Source organism: Muntiacus reevesi, chromosome 4 (assembly GCF_963930625.1).
Source record: "Muntiacus reevesi chromosome 4, mMunRee1.1, whole genome shotgun sequence".
Lineage (NCBI taxonomy): Eukaryota > Metazoa > Chordata > Mammalia > Artiodactyla > Cervidae > Muntiacus > Muntiacus reevesi.
In genome coordinates this window covers 82,612,815-82,633,300 of record NC_089252.1, presented here as the reverse complement: position 1 = coordinate 82,633,300, position 20,486 = coordinate 82,612,815, and the positions used below count along the sequence as shown (strand labels likewise).

The following is a 20,486-nucleotide window of genomic DNA, read 5'->3' as shown; positions in this document are numbered from 1 at the left end:
ATGCATCTTAATAAATTAAAACTTTTTTCACCTTATGTTTAAGATTGTAGATATAGATGCCTCTATTTAGAAGTGAAAGCAAGAGTTTTCTCCAATGTATTGGATTGGCCAAAACATTTTTGGGTTTTTCTATAGGATATTATGGGGAAAATCTGGACAATCCAATATGTATTTTCAGTCAGGAGGAAGGAAATATTGCTGAGATTATATGATCTGGTTGATCCTGACAACACTGTATGCACTTTAACTTCAGCTTTACCTTGGTTATGTAGATGCACCTAGACCTTTCTATCTTCCCACCTTTCCAGATAGTTTGAAGGTAGAAAAAGGATTCTGAAGCAGTTCCATCAATGCACCACTTTTTACCTAATTATTCTATAAATCACCAGAGCAGCTGCAGGCCAATTAAGTTCGAAAATGTGCAGATGGTCAGAGGAATGACTAAGAAAAAATGCACTCCTGTTTTAAGGGACCTTGTGTTTCTTAAAAGATATAAAAGGCAACAGTTTTTTAAATTGAGAGTAGCAAAGGGCCAAAATAGTTAAAATGAAAGGAATAGTCAAATAAAAATGGAACCGTGTGCCAGATGTAAGCAAATTAAATGGAACACTACACAGGTGTTCCAAAAAATGTTCATAATATAGTTGAAGAGAACGGCTTCTTTCATTTTGTTATGACTTAAATACCAGGACAGTCTTCATATATAATTAAAGCATTTTAAATAACAGTGAATCCATGCCACTCCATCTCTGATACCGACTTGTGTCCTGCAACTGCTGCCGTAAATGAAGGACAGTCTTCATCATTACTGATAACGCTGTTACTCAGTTCCTGTAGCCATAAATAGAGATCACTGTGTATTCACCCAGAAATCACTCCATGTGACCACATAAACAACCTGCACAGACTATGTTTTCTCACATTTTAGGAAAACATAGTCTGAAGTGAATGAACTTGACCAATAGCCATGGTAACGCTATTACCATGCCCGAGAAGACTTAAATGTTTGGCTTAGTGACTCTTATGTGTCCCAGTAAAAAAGGCCACATTGCCCCATCTTACTCCCTTTCACAAATCCCTACTTATAACAGTTTGTTCCCCGCCCCCCCATATGCCTTGTACCGAGCTGAGATTTGCGAGGAACAGAAAAAATCACAAGTACTTCCATTCCTCAAGGAAGTGAAAGTACAACAGAAGAAATGGCAAGTATATAAATAGCTATAAACATGATAGAAAACAGCAGTGCTATTTGAGAGTGCCCAGAAGTTTGTTTGTAAAATGTTTTATGTTGGCTTTCTTACTGAGTACTTATTAAGTGTGGAGGCGAAGATAAAAGCTAGCATGAAAAAGGCAGACATATTACTTGATATCATGGGATTTACAATATGTATGGAAGACAGAACTAAACATGAGAAATACACATGATAATTAACATAAAGGAAAGAAGCTATTCACAGAGAGTGACAGCAGGCACCTATTTTAGATAATGTGGTCAGAAACAGTTCTCAAAGGGGGAATCTTTTGAGCTGAGACTTGAAGCAAAAGTCATCCATGTAAAAGTCATGGGGAACAAAAGAAAAATGAAAACATATAAAAGTGTCCATAGAAACACTTGCATGTGAATGTTCATGGAAATATTATTCATTAAACAGCAGTGAAAACCATGCCATTCCCAAACCATGCCATAGCCAAAGCAGAAGCAACCTAAATGACCATCAACTGGTAACTTGGGTTGAATTATGAGTCCCCAAAAGATATTATATGTTGAAATCCTAACCTCCAGTTCCTAAGAATACAACATTATCAGGAAATAAATTAGTTAGATGAGATCATATTGGAATTGGGTAAATCTTTAATCCAACATGACTGATGTCTTTGTAAGAAAACAGTGGGAAGACCCACAGAGAGAACATCATACACATCAGAGGCTGGACTGACAGAGCTGCAACCCATGGAACACCCTGAATATTGATGACCACCACCACAAGCCAGGACGAGGCAAGGAAGGATACGCTCGTGGTCTCAAAGACAGCACAACCCTGTCAACCTCTAATCTTCAGAACTGTGAGAGAGTAAATGTATTTTGCTTGAACACAGACACTTAGTCTGTGTCTCTTTCTAAGGACAGTCTTAGGAAACTAATACAACTGGTGAACAGATGATTAAAATATTTTTCTTCTGCACAGTGGAATACTACACAGGCATAAAAAGAAAGGAATCACTGATGCAAGCCACACCATGGGTGAACTTCAGTAACATTATGCCAAGTAAAAGAAGCCAAATGCAAAACATCATATGTTGAATGATTTCATGTATATGTAATGTCCAGAAAAGGAAAATCTGTAGACAAAAGCAGATTATTGGTTGCCTGGGGCTAGGACTGCTTCTGGGAATTAACTGTAAACAGGCATGAGGGATATTATGTGGGTGATGGAAATGTTGTAAATTGAGTTACGGTGATGATTGCCCAACTCATTCAGTTTACTAAAAATCATTACATTCTATGCTTTTAAAAAGAAGTCATGGGAGACCATGAGGCAAAAGAGGTTTGATAGTTTCTGGTCATTACAGACTGCTGTGGGCTAGAGCAGAGAGTGCTGAGGAAAGGGTACAGGATGCTGAAGCAGAGGACTTTGAGTCTAAGCCATAATGGGTGAGATTTTAGGATAAGCAGTTAATAGTTCAGGGGGCCTCTTAGGACAAAGGTGTATGAGATATTTTTTATCCTTGGTGTATCTTTCATAGCTGGATTATAGAAACCAGGTTTGTATGTAGTGTTTATAGAACAAGGGGACTGGGAAAACCTGATCATGGCTGACACAGCCTTGACACCCATATTTTCACTTTTTCATCTCATCTCCCTTCCATGCATGAGGCACTGCAGTGGAAGTTGTCTTGATATCCTGGGAGGACAAAAGACCTTTTCTCTTGGAGTTCCCTTGTGGCACTCTAGATCAGAATCTGCCTGCCAGTGCAGGAGTTACAGTTTTGATCCTTGGTCCAGAAAGATTCCACATGCCATGGAGCAGCTAAGCCTGTGCACCGCAACTACTTAACCCAAGCACTAGAGCCCATGGACCAAAACTACTGAGTCCATTGCTGCAACTACTGAAGCCCATGCACCTAGAGTCCATGTTCCACAGAAGAAGATGCCTCAGTGAGAATCACACACACCACAGCAAAGGGTAGCCCCCACTCATACGACTAGAGAAAGCCTGTGCAACCAAAAAATAGAAAGAGATGAAAAAAAAAACAACTTCCTCTCAAGGCAGTTGCTTTTTAATTAACACTACTCTTAGAGAACACAGCCACACACAGCCCTCAAAGGTGTTAGCTTGTTCCTGCACTCGGAGTCATACTACTGATATTTATGGGATGATGAGTCACTTGTATGGGCTGTTTGTTAGCAGGTTCAGCAGAAGTCTGTGAATGCAGGTGTTAGTAAACACTATCTCTTTATGGTCCGGCTGTGTGGCACATGCTCTAGGAAAGGCAAAAGGACTCAGAGACTGGCCACAAAGGGAGGAATGGTTTTGCACCTGAGTGTGTCACACATGGATTTAGTATATTTGAATTTAGTTTGGGAGTGTTACTCCTGCAGTGGTGAGAGGCCATAGGAAAAGATTTAGACCAGAAATCAGGGACCAGGATTGCAACCTTGAATGCTGGTCTGTTGTGAAACTAAACACAAACTGTTTAACCCTTTTGGGAATTACAGGCTTGCTTGTAAAAGACAGAGACAGACTAGAACTGTGATTTCCATTTTGGTGGAGGGTTTAAGGTTCTTTTTAGAACAGGTTGTTGGTAGGTATAGGTCCTTTCTGCAGAGAAGTGTACATCTGTGAATGCCAATATTAAGAATGCTGAACTGGGACTTCACTGGTGGTCCAGTGGTTAAGACTCCATGCTTCCAGTTCAAGGGGTACTGTTTCTATCCCTGGTTAGGGAACTAAAAATTCCACATGCTATGTGGCATGGCCAAAAAAAAAATTTATTAAAAAAACTTGCTGAACCAAATTATCTCAGAGATGCCTTCCATAGCCAATCCTCTCTGTCAATCTATGAAAAGAAAATAACAAAATGACTATGTTCTGCTTTGCACTTCTGATGACATACGTCCCAACAAATCTAGCAAGACTATTAGATCATCTGACACTAGGGGTTGACTTTTTCTTTTTTGCACATTGAAGAAATTCCCTTGCTGCTTCTCAGGCTATGAAGTTGCAGATAAAGAGGGTCACCTCTGCAAAACGCATAGAATTGTTTCTCTGAGCCATTGTTCCTGTCCCCATCCATACCTTACTTTTAACCTTTTCATCTGAATCCTTCAATCTCTTTTTTCTCTAACTGTAGGAAACCTAAAGAAGAGATGAACTGGAGGATCCTATCATGTTTTAGTGAGCTAAATAATTTTAAACTTTATATTGCCACAGTTGAATCAGAAGCCATAGAAAATAACTAGAAATTGAGCAGAAATGGATGTATCAAAATAACTAGAGTAGTGGTGGACAGCATTAAGAATGATTGATGAGAAATGATTCATAAGCATTTAGTTATAAAGCATGGACTTAATTTGTTAGGCTTTGCTACCTTGGCTATGATTGTACAGTAATTTTTTGAGATATCGGAAAGTGAGAAAATAGGACCTTCAGGGTAAAACTACCATTGGCAAGGTGGGTACCACTTACAGGCTAGTTCCTATATTTACTTCCTATTATTCTTTTATCATTATTTCAGAATATAATAAAAATATATTAATTTTGTGTTACCTTGCATATACCAATTTATGACTCAATCAGATTGGCCTTCAAAAGTGAAAGATAATTTGTGGTTATAAATTGATTACTCAAAAATGTTCTTTATAGAGACACAGCTAAAGCATGCACATATTTTTTTAACATATTTTAAATTTTTTGCAGTATGTTTCCAAAAAAAAATTTAATAATGTGGTATTAGTGGTGACTAGGACTTAACCCCCCCCCCACTTTTTTTCTTCCATGACTACATTTTTAACAAAGTGTTTTTGAGAGGTAGAGTTGTCCGCATGGAGAATTTAATCCTAGGCAGATGGTGTGATGCTGGAATACACATTTCCTCCAGCAGTAACTGGGAAAGAAGCCACGATTCACGGCTGTTGGAGATAGGAGCCTCTTTAAATGAAGGGATTAATTGCACACACAATGATGTATAGGAACATCCTGCATTAACACAAAAACACTTGTGTATATCTTAAAAGACTCTCCAAGGCTTAGCTCCTTTGTTTATTCACAGGGGTGATGGGCGAATATGAACCAAAAATAGAAGTGCAGTTTCCAGAAATGGTCCCGACCGCAAAGGGAACAACGGTGAAGCTGGAATGCTTTGCATTAGGAAAGTAAGTTCTGGTTTCTCTCCTCCATTGTCCTCCCTCCAGCTTGGGCAAGTAAAGAAATTTCTTTGCACTGTTCACAGTAATGGTTTATGAAGTAACTGTAAAGCAAGCCAAGCCTGTCTCACTGTGATTCTGTGTGTGCATCTTTGATTCTGTCCTCTCACCATGGAGAAGGAATGTGGCGTGGCATGAGAGGAGTTAGCTGCCACTATGGACATGGCCACAAAGGAGAGGAGAATGGGCAGTTCTGAAAGCGTTTCATTCTATTACGATAACCTGTAATATGGAGAAGGCAATGGCACCCCACTCCAGTATTCTTGCCTGGAGAACCCCATGGATGGAGGAGCCTGGTGGGCTGCAGTCCATGGAGTCGCTAGGTGTCGGACACAAGTGAGCGATTTCATTTTCGCTTTTCATTTTCATGCGTTGGAGAAGAAAATGGCAACCCACTCCAGTGTTCTTGCCTGGAGAATCCCAGGGATGGGGGAGCCTGGTGGGCTTCCATCTGTGGGGTCGCACAGAGGCTGAAACAACTGAAGCGACTTAGCAGCAGCAGCAACCTGTAACGTACATGTTGTCTGACCCAGAATGACAGGAAAACAATGGCCTCATCTGAGGTACAGTGAAGTTGACTGTTTGGAAAAAGGTAGACTTTCACTTGGGTCCCAGCTTAGAGAGTGTGCATCAAACTTTTCTTGTATTTCTTTTTAAATTGAAAGTCTCTTCTTTCTAGTTTTTTGTTAAAATTTATTTTACTGAAATATAGTTGATTTACTATGTTGTGTTAATTTTTGCCCTCTATCAGAGTGATTCATTGATACATACATATGTTCTTTTTCATGTTGTTTTCCATTATGGTTTATCACTGGATATTGAATACAGTTCCCTGTGATATACAGTAGGACCTTGTTGTTTATCCATTCTCTATATAATTGTTTGCATCTGCTAATCCCAAACTTTCAATCCACCCCTCCCCCAGCCCTCTCCCCCTTGTCAACCATAAGACTCTTCTCTATGTTTCTGAGTCTGTTTCTGTTTCACCAGTTCAGTTCAGTCACTCAGTCGTGTCTGACTCTTTGCGACCCCATGGACTGCAGCACGCCAGGCTTTCCTGTCCATCACCAACTCCCGGAGCTTGCTCAAATTCATGTCCATCAAGTCGGTGATGCCGTCCAACCATCTCATCCTCTGTTGTCCCCTTCTCCTGTGTTCAATCTCTCCCAGCATCAGGGTCTTTTCCAATGATTCAGGTTTTGCATCAGGTAGCCAAAGTATTGGAGCTTCAGCTTCAGCATCAGTCCTTTCACTAATTATTCAGGACTGATTTCCTTTACAATTGACTGGTTTGATATGCTTGCAGTCCAAGGGACTCTCAGATAAGTTCATTTGTGTCATATTTTATATTCCATATATAAGCAATAGCATCTTCTTTCTACTTTGGCTAGAGATTGGCAAGACCTAATATTCTCTAAGGAGTCTCTGTTTTTACAGAGTCATCTGAAAATTATTCACAATTTTATTATTCAATCTGTGGAGTTTTCTCAGTTAAGCCTACTTGGAAACCAGTTAAATTTTCCCTAGAGTGTCTGTCAGAGGGCATAAAGAAAATGAAAAATAGATCAGTTAAGATTTTGCCGGTAACCCTGCAGAAAAGGTTTGGCATCAGTGATAAAAACTTTCACCTGAAATAAGAATTTTTAGTCATCAGTGCACTTTAATGATGCATGTGAGTCTCTGTGGCCAACCTCATTTATCCAGCTAACCCACTGCCAACTCCTCACCCTTTTCCTGGGCCCAGGTGGTGGCTAAGGCAGGGACACTAACTTTTGCTCAGCGTCTGTTTTAGCAAGTAATCTTTATTCATATCATTTTGTACTTCACAGCAACCATGCATGAAAGTGGTTCCATTTTTTTTCAATTTTATTTTTAGTTCTATAGAAAGGATTCTTTTGGTTGTCCTGTTTTCAAGTCAGGGCAGTACACCCTACAGTAGTATCTTTACTTGGGGGCCGAAAAATACAGTGCTCATTTTTTGTGTTCTGAAAACTTACTCCATTAAATAAATTATGACATAGCTGTAGGATTGAACACTGTACTGACATTAGAAGTCAAGTTGTAAAACAACATGTAAGACCTGGAAAATGCCCATTATTTATCACTAAGAGACTAAAAGTAGATTGCTAAACAGTCGAAGATGGTTCCATTTTTTATTTTATATATGCTCAGTTGCTTCAGTCATGTCTGACCCTTTGTGACCCCATGGATTACAGCCTGCCAGATTTCTCTGTCCGTGGGATTCTTCAGGCAAGAATCCAGGACTGGGTTGCCATGCCCTCCTCCAGGAGATGTTCCAGACCCAGGGATAACCCACATCTGCTGCATCTCCTGCATTGCAGGCAGATTCTTTACCACTCAGCCACCAGGGGAGCCCATTTGTATATATATATTTTTTAGGAAACCATGCACAGAAAAGCTGAAAGAACGTAACTGGATGGTATAGGAATGTATTTGGTGAGTTCTGCAAGGTGACTCCTCGAAAAATCCATGGAGAAAGACAGCAAAATTTATTATTGTTCCCAGTTTCAAAGGGAGTATGAATTAAACTCCATTCACACTACTTGAATGGCACTAGAATGAAAACAAAGGACCCAAATTGGGCTCCTCCAGTCTACACAGAAGTGTTTGGGTATACACATGCAGCTGCGGAAACACATCATCACGGCCCACTTAAGAGCAGAAAGACTATGTCTAAGAACAGTTATTTGTACTGGCATGTTTTAACTGTCTATCTCATCACATGTAAAGATACCCATAATGTACTTTTGATAGAGCCTTTTCTGTATCTTGAGTTAGTTTCTGCCTAATGAACTTAAATTCCTCTAAAACAAGTATAGTCGAGTTGATGGCTCTAATTTTTTAAATACCATCTCAGGTTTCCCAGAGAAGATTAGCAAGTCTTTAGTCTAGTTTCTTGTCTGTGTGTGTCTTTGTGAAAAATAAATAGGTAAATAATTGTATCCCCTGCTAGGAAGCCGCAACTCAAAAGCTGTGGTTAGCTCGCTAAACCATTGATCTGCAGATTCAGTGATGCCCTTGCCATTTAAGATGCATTCTAACAGTTTCAGCTGCAGGATGATAGATGCCTTGAAAGTACTTAAAGTCCCCACAGGTTGCCTCTTTCCTTGTCTCGCTATTTTAAGATAACTTTCCCCAAACCACCCTCCTAATGGACTGCTAGAAGCTGGTAGGGGCCCACAGAGGGTGTTCTAAGAGGCAAAAAGTGAAGCTGCCAGTTTCGTATCCACTGAGCCTTGAAACTGACACCACATCACTTCTGTCTTATTTCAAGTCATAGTAGCCACCTGGTTCAAGCAGAAGGAGTTCTGGACCACATCTTAGTGGAAGGCGTTTTTAATTCTCCACATTTGTACATGGATTTTTTAAAATTTTCATATTTATGATCTAAAACAGATGCACTGGAAAAAATGTAACAAGCATATAAAAATCTGTTTTCATTTCATTGGTAATATTGTATATTATATGGAATACCTTCTTTAAGGTTAAGAAAGGTTATTTGATTTTAAGGGCTTCCCTGGTGGCTCAGCTGGTAAAGAATCTGCCTACAATGTGGGAGACCTGGGTTCAATCCCTAAAGAAAACACAGAGTACATAATATTACTAGAGATGCATCACTGAAATCATAATAGTGATACATGAATAAATGACTTTTGGGGAACACTGTCTAGTGCCAGCTATATAATGTTTGGAGCCAATAAGGAAGGGATTGTAACGAGCATAGGTTCAAATAAAAGAAAGTTTCTGTAACATGATTCACTCCCTTTTTTTCTTGCCACCAGTCCAGTACCAACTATTATCTGGAGAAGAGCTGATGGAAAGCCGATAGCAACCAAAGCCAGAAAACACAAGTCAAATGGGATTCTTGAAATCCCCAACTTTCAGCAGGAGGATGCTGGCTTGTATGAATGCGTGGCTGAGAATTCAAGAGGGAAAAACGTAGCAAAAGGACAGTTGACTTTCTATGGTAAGGTAGTGATTCCAGTTTATCATTTGTTGACCTTCTTAATATTAAAACCCATAAGCTAGGAGATTTTCATTCAAGGTTCTTCAGAAGGATTGCTCAAAATACCATTGTGTAAAACCCTGTTTGCTGCCTAATTATCATCCCCTGGGTTGTTCTGGGTGGGGAAGGGGAGGGTGGGGGCAGTAGTGTGGAGACAGCAGAGGGGAAGATACAGGCTGATGTGTTGAGGAATGGATATTAGTGTGAACACACTCACAAAGGACCTATTTTTCCTGCTGCCGTCAAGCTGCAAACCTGACAAGGGAAATGTTTTGTTATCCCTCCTCCTGATTTATTTATTTATTTCTAAAGCTCTCTGCTTTTCTTCGTTCAAATTTTGACTTGGAGCTCATGTTAATCCTTGGTAATTGCTCCTATTTGGTAGCAATTTAATGTGGTACCACGAACATTTCAAAATGCATGCTGTCCAAATTTAGTTCTTATCAGAGTGGAGCATGACAAATCTCTCTCACCCCACAGACTCTTTCTGTGCAGCTGCTCCTATTTCAATCAAATCACCGGCATTGATCCAAACAGAACACAAATGTAAAGCCTCTAACACATGGTCATCCATTGAGCCTGTCTTGGAAACCCAGTTAGGGTATCAGTTTGGAATCAAGAAAGGGATTTCACTGGATAGGCATTTTGAAATCAAACTGAGTTCTCCCAAGTTGGAACATGCCTGAATCCCATGGAGTGTTGAAAATAAATATTATAGATTGATAATTATTTAAGAATGGCTTAGGTGAACAACAGTGTATATTAAAGGGATAAGAGCAGTTCTTTAGGGGCAAGTTGTAGCAAAGACTTTAAACCTTCTGATGTCTTACAACAACTGATACCACAAAAGTCTATTTATTTCATCAGATCTTCTTCCAGAGCATTTTGGATTTCAGATATGGGGAAAAGATTTTGTTCAGTAGTCATGTAAGATTTTTTAGAAGCATGATTAGAAATTGGATGGAGCTTTTGAATATCAGCTAGCCTTTAGCAACCTCCCCATCTGGCATTTTGGACTCATACCTGACGTTGCCCAAGGGATAAAAGAATACACATGATGTTAGGCAGTCCTTCACATGATGACTTGAGTACCAATTGTTTAAATAAATATGCACCTTTTAAAAATCACCCATCTTCCTTCAACAATACTAAAAGACCAACTCTACTCATGCCAAATGACAGATCTGATGCTTGATCTTTGCTCTTTCATAAACTATGATGGTTGACACCTTACTTGATTGGTTGAAAACCAGAAGACATCACAGTTCATTGCTAGAAAAACTTAAGACTGTAGGTTACAGATTTGTTCAGTGAGATGCAATCACTGTCTTTTTTAAGTGTTTAGGGTACATTTTTCTCGTTAGTATAATAATCATTTCTCCTACATCAAGTAGGAACAACCTGAAAATGTTCAGGTAAATGGCCTGTGTTTTCCTTTTTCAATTAGTTAGATTGATTTTTCCATTCAGTAGTTGTGATCCCTAAATGTTAATTGTGTTGCTCAGTTAATTGATTGAAGTAATTTTTCACTTTTATGGTTTTCTTTGAAGTGAAATACCTGTTTTTCAGTATATTAAAAATGTAGGAAATATTCTGTCACCAGGAGTTGGCATAGTGCTTTCTAGTAGGTCATAAGTTTCCTACACTGGAAACAGAAGATTCCAGAGTTAGTCTTCTGGAGAATCAACCTTATCAATAACCTTCTGGAGAAACAATGAAAGGTTTTCTGGGACCCAGCCTTGGAGATGAAAATCTGATGCTAACAGCATTTCCCTTTTAAATGAAGTCATCTGCATTCATCCATGGGAAAAAAAGCCAAATGAAATGTGCCTGTTTTCTGAAGATACTTCAGCTTTTTTCTCCGTTGTCAACCACCCTAGGTGTTAGAAGCTTGTCAGATCAGTTGACTTCATGATGCTGGGCTGTTGCATCTTTTTTATCCTTTGTTTTCCCTCAACTAGCATATCAGTGACACGGAAATTATCGAATTGTTTTCATTGTCACAGGAGAGCTTAATTATGCAAAAGTGCTTGGCTGTCATTTTTTTTTCTTTGTGGTCTCTGTTGGGTTTTCTCAATACAGTGTTCCCAATATCCAGCTGCCTACATCTCCAATTTAAATGAGTTTTTATAATTAAAATCACCATATATATTTCACAAAAGGGGAGAAAGTAGCCCCAGTTCCTTATCCATGAGCATGCTCTGTTTGTGGACAAGAGAATGTCTGACAACGTTAAGATGTGCTGTGCTTGGGGACAATAAACTTTGGGTTTCAGCTTAGAGACCTGCTTGTCCTTTTTGGTTCCAAGTTGCTGCATCCCACTTATTCACTCTTCACTTGGGAAACCAGACAGGTGTGCTCACTTCTGTTCTGGCCTGACAAAATGGCAATTTTCTGATCCCACACTGAAGCCATTTAACCTTCCTCCAAAGGTCTGCTGAGCATGGTTTTGTTGCCCCTACTTTCCCTCTATAAGGGTCATGGGAGCCTGTGTTCCTGGCTGGTGTGTTTCCACTGTGATTGTGTCTTTAGTTTAGCATGTGCTACTCATGTTTGGGAAGAATTGAAGCTAGTTCAAACACGAACATTTTTACCCATCTCCATCTTCCCGAGTTATTTGAGCCATGACCTGAACTTGTCTGTGTGGTTTAATCTGCTCTTTCAGGTATTTTTCAGTGTTAAAAACTTACTAAAATAGAGGTTATATTTTCAAGGATACTTTACTACAAATCTTTGTTGCTTAAAGGTTGACATTTTCCAAAATGACTTTAATATATTATTAATTTGTTCAAATTTTTTTTTTTTATTGCCTACCAGGTGGCAGAGCATTAGACACTTTGGACTATAAAACAAATCCCTGTCTTCAAGGAGCTTTTCTTTCACTAGGAGCAGACAGGCAATTCACTATTATGCAAATAAATGAACTAGAAAATTTCATAAAGTGATAAGAGTTATGAAGAAGGTGGTTAGGATGATACGATAGCAAGTAACTAGGAGCAAAAGAAGGACTTCCTTGATAGCTCAGTTGGTAAAGAATCCGCCTGCAATGCAGGAGACCCCAGTTTGATTCCTGGATCAGGAGGACCCACTGGAAAAGGGATAGGCTACTTACTCCAGTATTCTTGGGTTTCCCTTGTGGCTCAGCTGGTTAAGAATCCGCCTGCAATGTGGGAGGCCTGGGTTTTATCCTTGGGTTGGGAGGCTCCCCTGGAGAAGGGAAGGGCTACCCCCTCCAATATTCTGGCCTGGAGAATTCCATGGACTGTATAGTCCATGGGGGTGTATAGTCCATGGGGGTCGCAAAGAGCTGGACACAACTAAGCGACTTTCACTTTCACTTTTCAGGAACAGAAGAAAGACTTCATAAGAAAAGTCACTCAGGAAAGACTTGTCTGAGATTTGACTTCTGAACTGAAACCTAAAGGGTGAAAAAGAGCCAGGCTTTCAAAGGGTAGTGCTTTCCAGGCAGAAAGGAAGGAAGTGCAGAGGCCCTGAGGCAGAAGACTACTTAACATGTGTGAGGTGCATCACGGAAGCCAGTGTGGCTAAGTCCTAGTGAGAAAGGATAAAGGGTTTGGAAACAGAAGGCTGGGGGGTGGGGGTGGGGGGGCAGATTAGGCAGTACTTTGTAAACCAGGCACTAAGTCTGGGTTTTATTCTGATAATGGGAAACCACTGTGAGATTTTTTTTTTTTTTAATTTTTATTTTTTTATTAGTTGGAGGCTAATTACTTCACAACATTTCAGTGGGTTTTGTCATACATTGACATGAATCAGCCATGGAGTTACACGTATTCCCCATCCCGATCCCCCCTCCCACCTCCCTCTCCACCCGATTCCTCTGGGTCTTTCCAGTGCACCAGGCCCGAGCACTTGTCTCATGCATCCCACCTGTGAGATTTTAAATGGGGAATGACTCGATCGTATTCATGCTTTTAAAAGACCACTCTGGTTGTTCTATGTTGATTAGATTATAGGGAACCAAGAGTAAAAGCAGGGTAAGCAGTCAGAAAGCCAACCAGGTGAGGAATGATGATGGCTAGGAAGCAAAGAATAAAAATAAATGGAGACTTGACATGTATTTTGGACTTAGAACCAGTAAGACACTTTTTTGTCATTTCTACACTTAGCCATTTTCTAGATAAGGAAACTGCTTTCCAAAGAGGTACTCACGTTACTGATTGAAGCTACATAGTAAGCAGAGTGAGTGATAGTTGCTCAGTCGTGTCCGACTCTTTGTGACCCCATGGACTGTAGCCTGCTGTCTCCTCTGTCCATGGAATTATCCAGGCAAGAGTACTGGAGTGAGTTGCCATCTCCTTTTCCAGGGGATCTTACCGACTCAGGGATGGAACTCCGATCTCCTGCATTGCAGGCAGATTTCTTTACCATCTGAGCCACCAGGGAAGCCCATAGTAAGCAGAGCTAGGTTCCAGATGCTATGCCTGTTCTTTCATGCTGGAAGTTCTCGGGCTTCAGAGCGCAGTTAGAATAATCTGAAAATTTTATTAAAGTACAGAACACTGGGTTCTACTCCCCAGAAGTTCTGATTTTGTCGGTCTAGCATGGGAACCAAGAATTTGCATTCCCATGAAGTTTCCTGGCTGTGCTGATGCTGCCTGTTTGCGTCCATAGTGCAAAAGCCATTGCTCTTGCGCTGGGTTGTTTCCAGGTGGTAGAGTGAACCCTAAGAATAAATTACTGAAGATAAAGGTGTTCCTGCTTCCCCCGAAAGCTTGCAGACTTCTGTCACATCAAGTATTATAACCCGTCTACATAGACACAGTGGAAGGAGGATGCTACAGTGATTATCTCTGAAAAAAGGAGAGGGAGGTATCAAATGGATTTAATTCACTTGATAATTATTCATCTTTCCACCTCATTATGTCTGTAGAATTCCTTTTTGCACAAATAGACCAATGGAATAACAGTCATCATTTAGAAAAATGAAGCATGAGCTAAATTTCCTGATATTTAATACCTTTGTACAATTTCTCCTAGATGTAACGAGTGTTAAGAGAGTAAAATCATTTCCACCATGAGGAAATAGGGAATATAATATTCAAGCAGTGAACAAGACTATTTTTCAATGAATCTATAATGTTTGAGCTGGAAGGATCTGTTGGAGCCAACTCTTTGATTTTTAAAAAGTTAAAATAAAGACCCAGAGACATAAAATAACTTACCCAAGATGACAGAATGAGTGAGAATCAGAGATCTCATTAGACCTGTTCTGTGTTCTTTGTCTTGCCAGTAGGACGTTTTCACTAAATAGGTAAAGAGGAAAAAAATCCATCAGTCATTCAGATACTTTATTTGCTTGTTTTCCACAACCAAAGTCATAAATGAAAACATCCAGGTGAACAATTGACTTTTTCACTTCCTCTTTTCTAAGGAAGTGACTTATAATCACCTGATTACTGAGCCAAAAAGAGCTCTTTTTACTTTCCTTTCCAATTTACTTCTATGGCTGTATGTTGAGACCTTGTGGGCTATGGGGATTTGGCTCTAAAGACAAAACTGTGGGCTTCATGACCCTGCAAATGGTATGGGAGGATATCTAGTGTCAGAATATGGAAGCATCATGTAATATGGTGTACTAATTTCCCCATAGATGTGCTATGTATGTGTGATCACTAGCTAATATTCAGTCTCACAAAGTGGCTTAAAGGATAGAATGACCAAAAGAATGAACACAGCAGATGTGATAATTTTGCACTTAAGCAAGAGTCTGCCTGATTGTCCCAAACAGAATTGATACCAAGACCCTTAATATTCTTGAGTATAGCTTAACATAGATTCATCTTCTCTAAGACTGTGTAAGCAACCAGAAATAATTTTGAATGGCTGCAGGTAATTGTTCTAATAGCAAGTTAAATTATTTTCCCCCATTTTATCTTTTCTTTTTTTCCCTAAGGACTAAGGCTCTTGATGGCTTTTCTTTCTATTAGAAATTTCTGGTTTTGGACAGTCAGAGAGCCAGATATCTCTGAGAACTGTTTGACCACTAAAGTCTAATTATATCTGTCTGCAATATAAATTGTTATTGGACAAGATGCTTGCATGATCCCAGTGGCTATATTATGCATCGACTGAGGTCATTTCTGGCAGTTGTTGAACAAAAGATTGGAATGAAGAGCTTGTTCATTTATGCAAGAGACTAACAATGTCAAAGAGTCAAGTAAAACACAATCATTTAACCTTGTATTTGAATTTGTATCTTGAGAACAAGACTAAAGATTCTCTTTAGAGGAGAGATTCTTCTATTCAAACCTTGAAAGAATATGAATGGCCAAAACAGATGGTTCTGTTTTAATATGTGAATATGATTAATTCTGTTTAGTGTTTGGGATCTACATATATATAATGCCCAAAAAGCATTTAGACATAAACTTCTTTTTGAAATAATAGGGCTGAATCAACCTGTTCAAGCCTTCCATGGAACTATTTTTCAGACATGGTGTTTTCAAAAGAACCTAGATATTAAGTGATCAATACCACAGACCCACATACACTATCCAAAAAAAAAAAAAAAGTTAAAGGAAACAATATTTTCTCTTATGCACTAAAGTGGACCATTTGTTATTCAAAGACTTTGAACTCGGTGACCCAAAGAGATATGTAGATATATGAGCAATTTCCATTAGGTACAAAACTATTCTATTACAAAGAAACTCACTCACTTAGATTCATCCAGTCTAAGTGAGTGGCAGGAGAAACCTTCACTGTGTGGGTTTCTGCCCTGTAGATCTGCAATTGGCATGTTAAAAGAAAGATTATCTCATCCTTTGCCATATATATAATATAGTATTTCATTCTCAATCTCTGTGGGCCCCTGTCCATATATTGACTTCAAGAGGAATGTGTTTATATCATTTCAAATTTAGCTCCTATGAATTCATTTTACTTCAGGAGGAGTAGATTTTTGTCCTTCAAATCTGGTTTCTGAGAATTAATTTTACTTTAAAAAAAAAAAAAAAGGAAAGTATCTGGTGATGTCTCACAAAGACTGAATTTGCTGTTGATGTCACCTTGACCAGCACAAACCACTAACAGTGAACATTCTTGTTGAGCACCTTAACCTCTGTAACCCTTTTCGAAGAGACAGAATGAGCGCTCAGAAGGGTTTAATTAGTTAGAACTTTGCAAGGGCTTTTCAAAATCCTCTCAAGGCCCTCCCTTCCCTTCTCTTCTTCCTATCCTCTTTGAGATTGCAAGGTTGTGTTTCCAGCTTTCTGTGTTTTTGAAAGAAAGCCATGGATAAGCCCAAGAGTTACAGGAAATCTATGACATTGAAATCTCTGTCTCTGCATGTGGTTTTGATGTTTCCTTTTTGAACTTCAACTTGACATTGCTTCATAAGTTACATTTGCCCTTCCATTTTTTTTTTCTTCCTCACTCTCTTTGAAAAGTTTGGCTTCGTTGTTAATATTCCACACAGATTTCTATAGTTTTTCTTGTTTGCTTTGTTTTCATAGACCCTGTGGGGGGTAAATATTCAGCAGGTTGCATGTGAAATCAGGCACACAACTGCCATTAGCCTCATCAGTGTTGCACATCAAATTCTCCAGACAGAGAACTGGAAAGGTACTATCTACCATCTGAGCTCCCTTTGCAAAGCAGCAGGAAGATAAAGAACAATGGCAGACTTGCAGCTCCTTCAAGGATACAGGTTACAACCCTGCAGTTCAAGTTAATGCTTCTTGATGTTATAACTTGTTTTGAAAGCTGACCCTTTCAGCCTTTTGAAACAATGCATCATCCCCATCAGTAGAAGATTTGTAAAATTGTGTTTTGCTCTTTGAAAAACACTAGATTTGCTTATAGATGGATAAAAGGAGAAAGTAACATTTATTCAGAGACCTAGGGACCTCTGCTGGTTAAGTGAGTTATTTTTCCAGTTTTTCTTTCTTTTTTTTTTTTTTTTCATTGTTGAGAAGATAAGCTTGAGCGCAGCACTAGTCATTTCCTTTTGAATTAAGTTATGAATGATTGGTAACCTCATTGAATAAAGATACTGAGGCCAAGTCCTCTAAGAGATCTGTTAAGAATACTGAGTAGCATCTTCTAATTAAATACTAATACCAGTTCTAACTATTGGGTTCAAGTTGGTAGGCATTATCCTATGCAAGTGCACAGTGCAAAGATACATTCCAGAATGACCACACTTTGCTTCTTCACTTTGGGCTGAAGGTTTTCTGCTGAATTACGTGTGCCATTATAGTTTACCAATAGCATGAATTGTGCTTTAGGGAAGGCTTGATATATATGAAGACTTTTTAGGGAATGTGGGTTAGCATTGTCTTTATTTCCCTTAGGAACAAGGAGAGAAAATGGGACTTTATTTGAAGCATGAGAAATGAGGCACAGTTTTGGTGGTAGAAGGGAGTGGTACAGCATTCCCCAGCCTCTTTGGCAACAAGGATGAGTTTCACGGAAGACAATTTTTTCACAGTCCAGGGTGGGAGGATGGTTTCAGGATGATTTGAGTGCATCACACTTATCATGCACTTTATTTCTACTATTATATCATCTCCCCCTCAAATCATCAGGCATTAGATCCCGGAGAGTTGGGGACCCCTGGAGTATGGCATTGGGCAGTGTGGGCATTGAGTGCAGTCTTGAATTCCTGTGTTAGGCAGGGCAGGACTCGGTTGCTTAAGAAGGTTTGTGAAAACCAGGGCTCATTCAGAGATTTGGAATTGTAAGGCCATATGCTAATAGAAAGTTTTCTATCAACATGAAAAAAAGATAATAATAGAAAATGATGATAGTCTTGAAGGAAAAAGGAGTCACAAAAATTATTTTTATGATGCGTGTGAGAGACACACAGAAATATAATGGCATATCTCTCCAAAAATAGGCATGTGGGTCTGGGGTTGCTTTATTCCAGAAGATCATTCAAGGTCAGCATCTTCATCCTACATAGCTTCATCTGTGAGCCCAAGGCTATTTCACTTGTCATTTTCTAATCAGTGAGAAAGAAAAGTGAGAATCCAAGGCTGGTATCTTTAAGTCAGTAACCTGGAGGTTGCCCTCATCACTTCCACACACATACCACATATCATTGGTATGAACCTCATTCATACCAATTACCAATTACCTCTAGATGCAAACAAATCTGGGAAGTACAGTGCGTAGCTAGGAAAACATGAGCCCGTCCTAAAGTAACAAGAGTGGTGGTGGGAGATTCCTTTTATTAAAAGGAAAAAATGAATAGATATTTGGGAGGAGGAGCAGTTAATTTTACCCTATGACTCATGATAGTTTTGCTCATTTTGCCTTTAGTGATGGGAAAAAAACAGCCAGATAGGCTGCAAAAACAGTACATTCAGAGTTGGACATGAGGTGGGGTATTTTATTCTAAAAGTACCCACTGAACTTCTCCACAGATTTGTAATTGGCATAACCGCTGGAAAATTAATTTTATCATAAGCCCATTTCTGTCCCTTGATTGCATGGGACATGCATCAACACACATGAGTTGGAACGTGCACTGAATGTACGTCTTTGCTTTGTGAACTGCTGTAGCTCAGCCGAGTTGGAGTCAAAAAATAAATGACATCCATGTGGCCATTGAAGAAAGCGTCTTCTGGGAATGTAAAGCCAATGGAAGGCCCAAGCCTACATACAGGTGGCTGAAAAATGGAGAATCACTGTTAACTCGGGTAAGCAAATGAGTGATAATTGTGTCTTAATATTAACTTCAGTCTGGCGTGTGGTCTTGTTGCTATGGAAACAGAAAAACGACTGATTGTTTCCAAAATTGTATGTAAAGAATGCCATTAATAGTGGAACAAGTGAGTGTGGTTGATAGAAACTGTACATAAATCCAATTCTCCAGCGTTGCTCAGCCTTGTTTAACATTCATACCGGATCTTTGGTCTTCAGAGATTAACATCACTGGCTTTACAATTGGAGAGTTATGCCAAAGGTCCGGATCATGTAATTGTGCTAAGATACAAGTTTGCATGTACCGGTGAGTGTGTAAGACTCTCAGCACCCAGTTCTCCCCTTCAGTGTGGTTTTATATTGTCTTCTGTCTGGGAAGACTAATGAACAGCACAATGTTCACTGTGCCTCAGACATGTAGCAGTGGCATGTGCAAACTCGAGACTGGCATCTCTTAAAGGAACAGAAGTGAAAGAACAACTAAAAGTGATGAGCAAAGTGGGAGGCACCAGTCCGTAGGCCCTGAAGCACGCAGTAGTAGCTGAAAGCTCAGATGTTAAAAATCCTCTTTGGAGACCAGGTTGCAGTATCCCTGCAGCTAAGGCTTAAGTGAAAAAGCAGCCAAACTGCCGCCTGGCTTAACAGGACTCTGTGATGTGAGAGACGTAGAAGGTACAGGCTGCGCCTCCTACTGGCTCTGGGCGGGAACTGCAGTAGCCTCAACATCCTCGCAGATCCCGGGACCTGAGAGAAGCCATGAGTCTGGTTATTTCTGGACCAGCAAGCCCAGGGAGGCGCTTCCCTGATAGCTCAGCTGGTAGAGAATCCATCTGCATTGCAGAAGACCCCAGTTTGATTCCTGGGTCAGGAAGATTCCCCTGGAGAAGGGATAGTGTACCCACTGCAGTATTCATGGGCTTCCCTGGTGGCTCAGCTGGTAAAGAATCTGCCTGGAATGCAGGAGACCTGGGTTTGTTCACTGGGTTGGGAAGATTCCCCTGAAGAAGGCCATGGCAACTCCAGTATTCTTGCCTGGAAAATCTCATGGACAGAGGAGCCTGGAGGACTGCAGTCCATGGGGTCACAAAGAGTTGGACATGACTAAGTAGCTAAGCACACAGCCCAGGAGATGAGGTGGAGGTGGCCACCCAGTCTGTTAAATGGGTGGAAAGACAGACAAAAATAACTCCTTTTCAAAGTACGCCTGCATGCCAATACTCCAAATCATATGCAAAAAAAAAAAAATTTTTTTTTTAGAATGGTAACTAACCTGTAGAGCAGTCTAACAAAGAAATCTGAATAAGCTTGTCAAGAAGGCGCAAAGAGATAGGAATCATGCCTATAAAAATAAATGAGGTGGGG

The 20,486-nt window shown here is 39.8% G+C and overlaps 1 protein-coding gene across 1 annotated transcript in view; it reads left to right on the top strand.

Moving 5' to 3' along the window:
* Positions 1 to 20,486, top strand: part of CNTN4 (contactin 4) — a 966,700-nt gene that overhangs the window by 773,861 nt on the left and 172,353 nt on the right. The window contains exons 9-11 of the mRNA XM_065935280.1: positions 5,272 to 5,374; positions 9,229 to 9,413; positions 18,984 to 19,120. Of these exons, the coding sequence (XP_065791352.1) occupies positions 5,272 to 5,374; positions 9,229 to 9,413; positions 18,984 to 19,120 (425 nt within the window). The remainder of the gene's footprint in view (positions 1 to 5,271; positions 5,375 to 9,228; positions 9,414 to 18,983; positions 19,121 to 20,486) is intronic.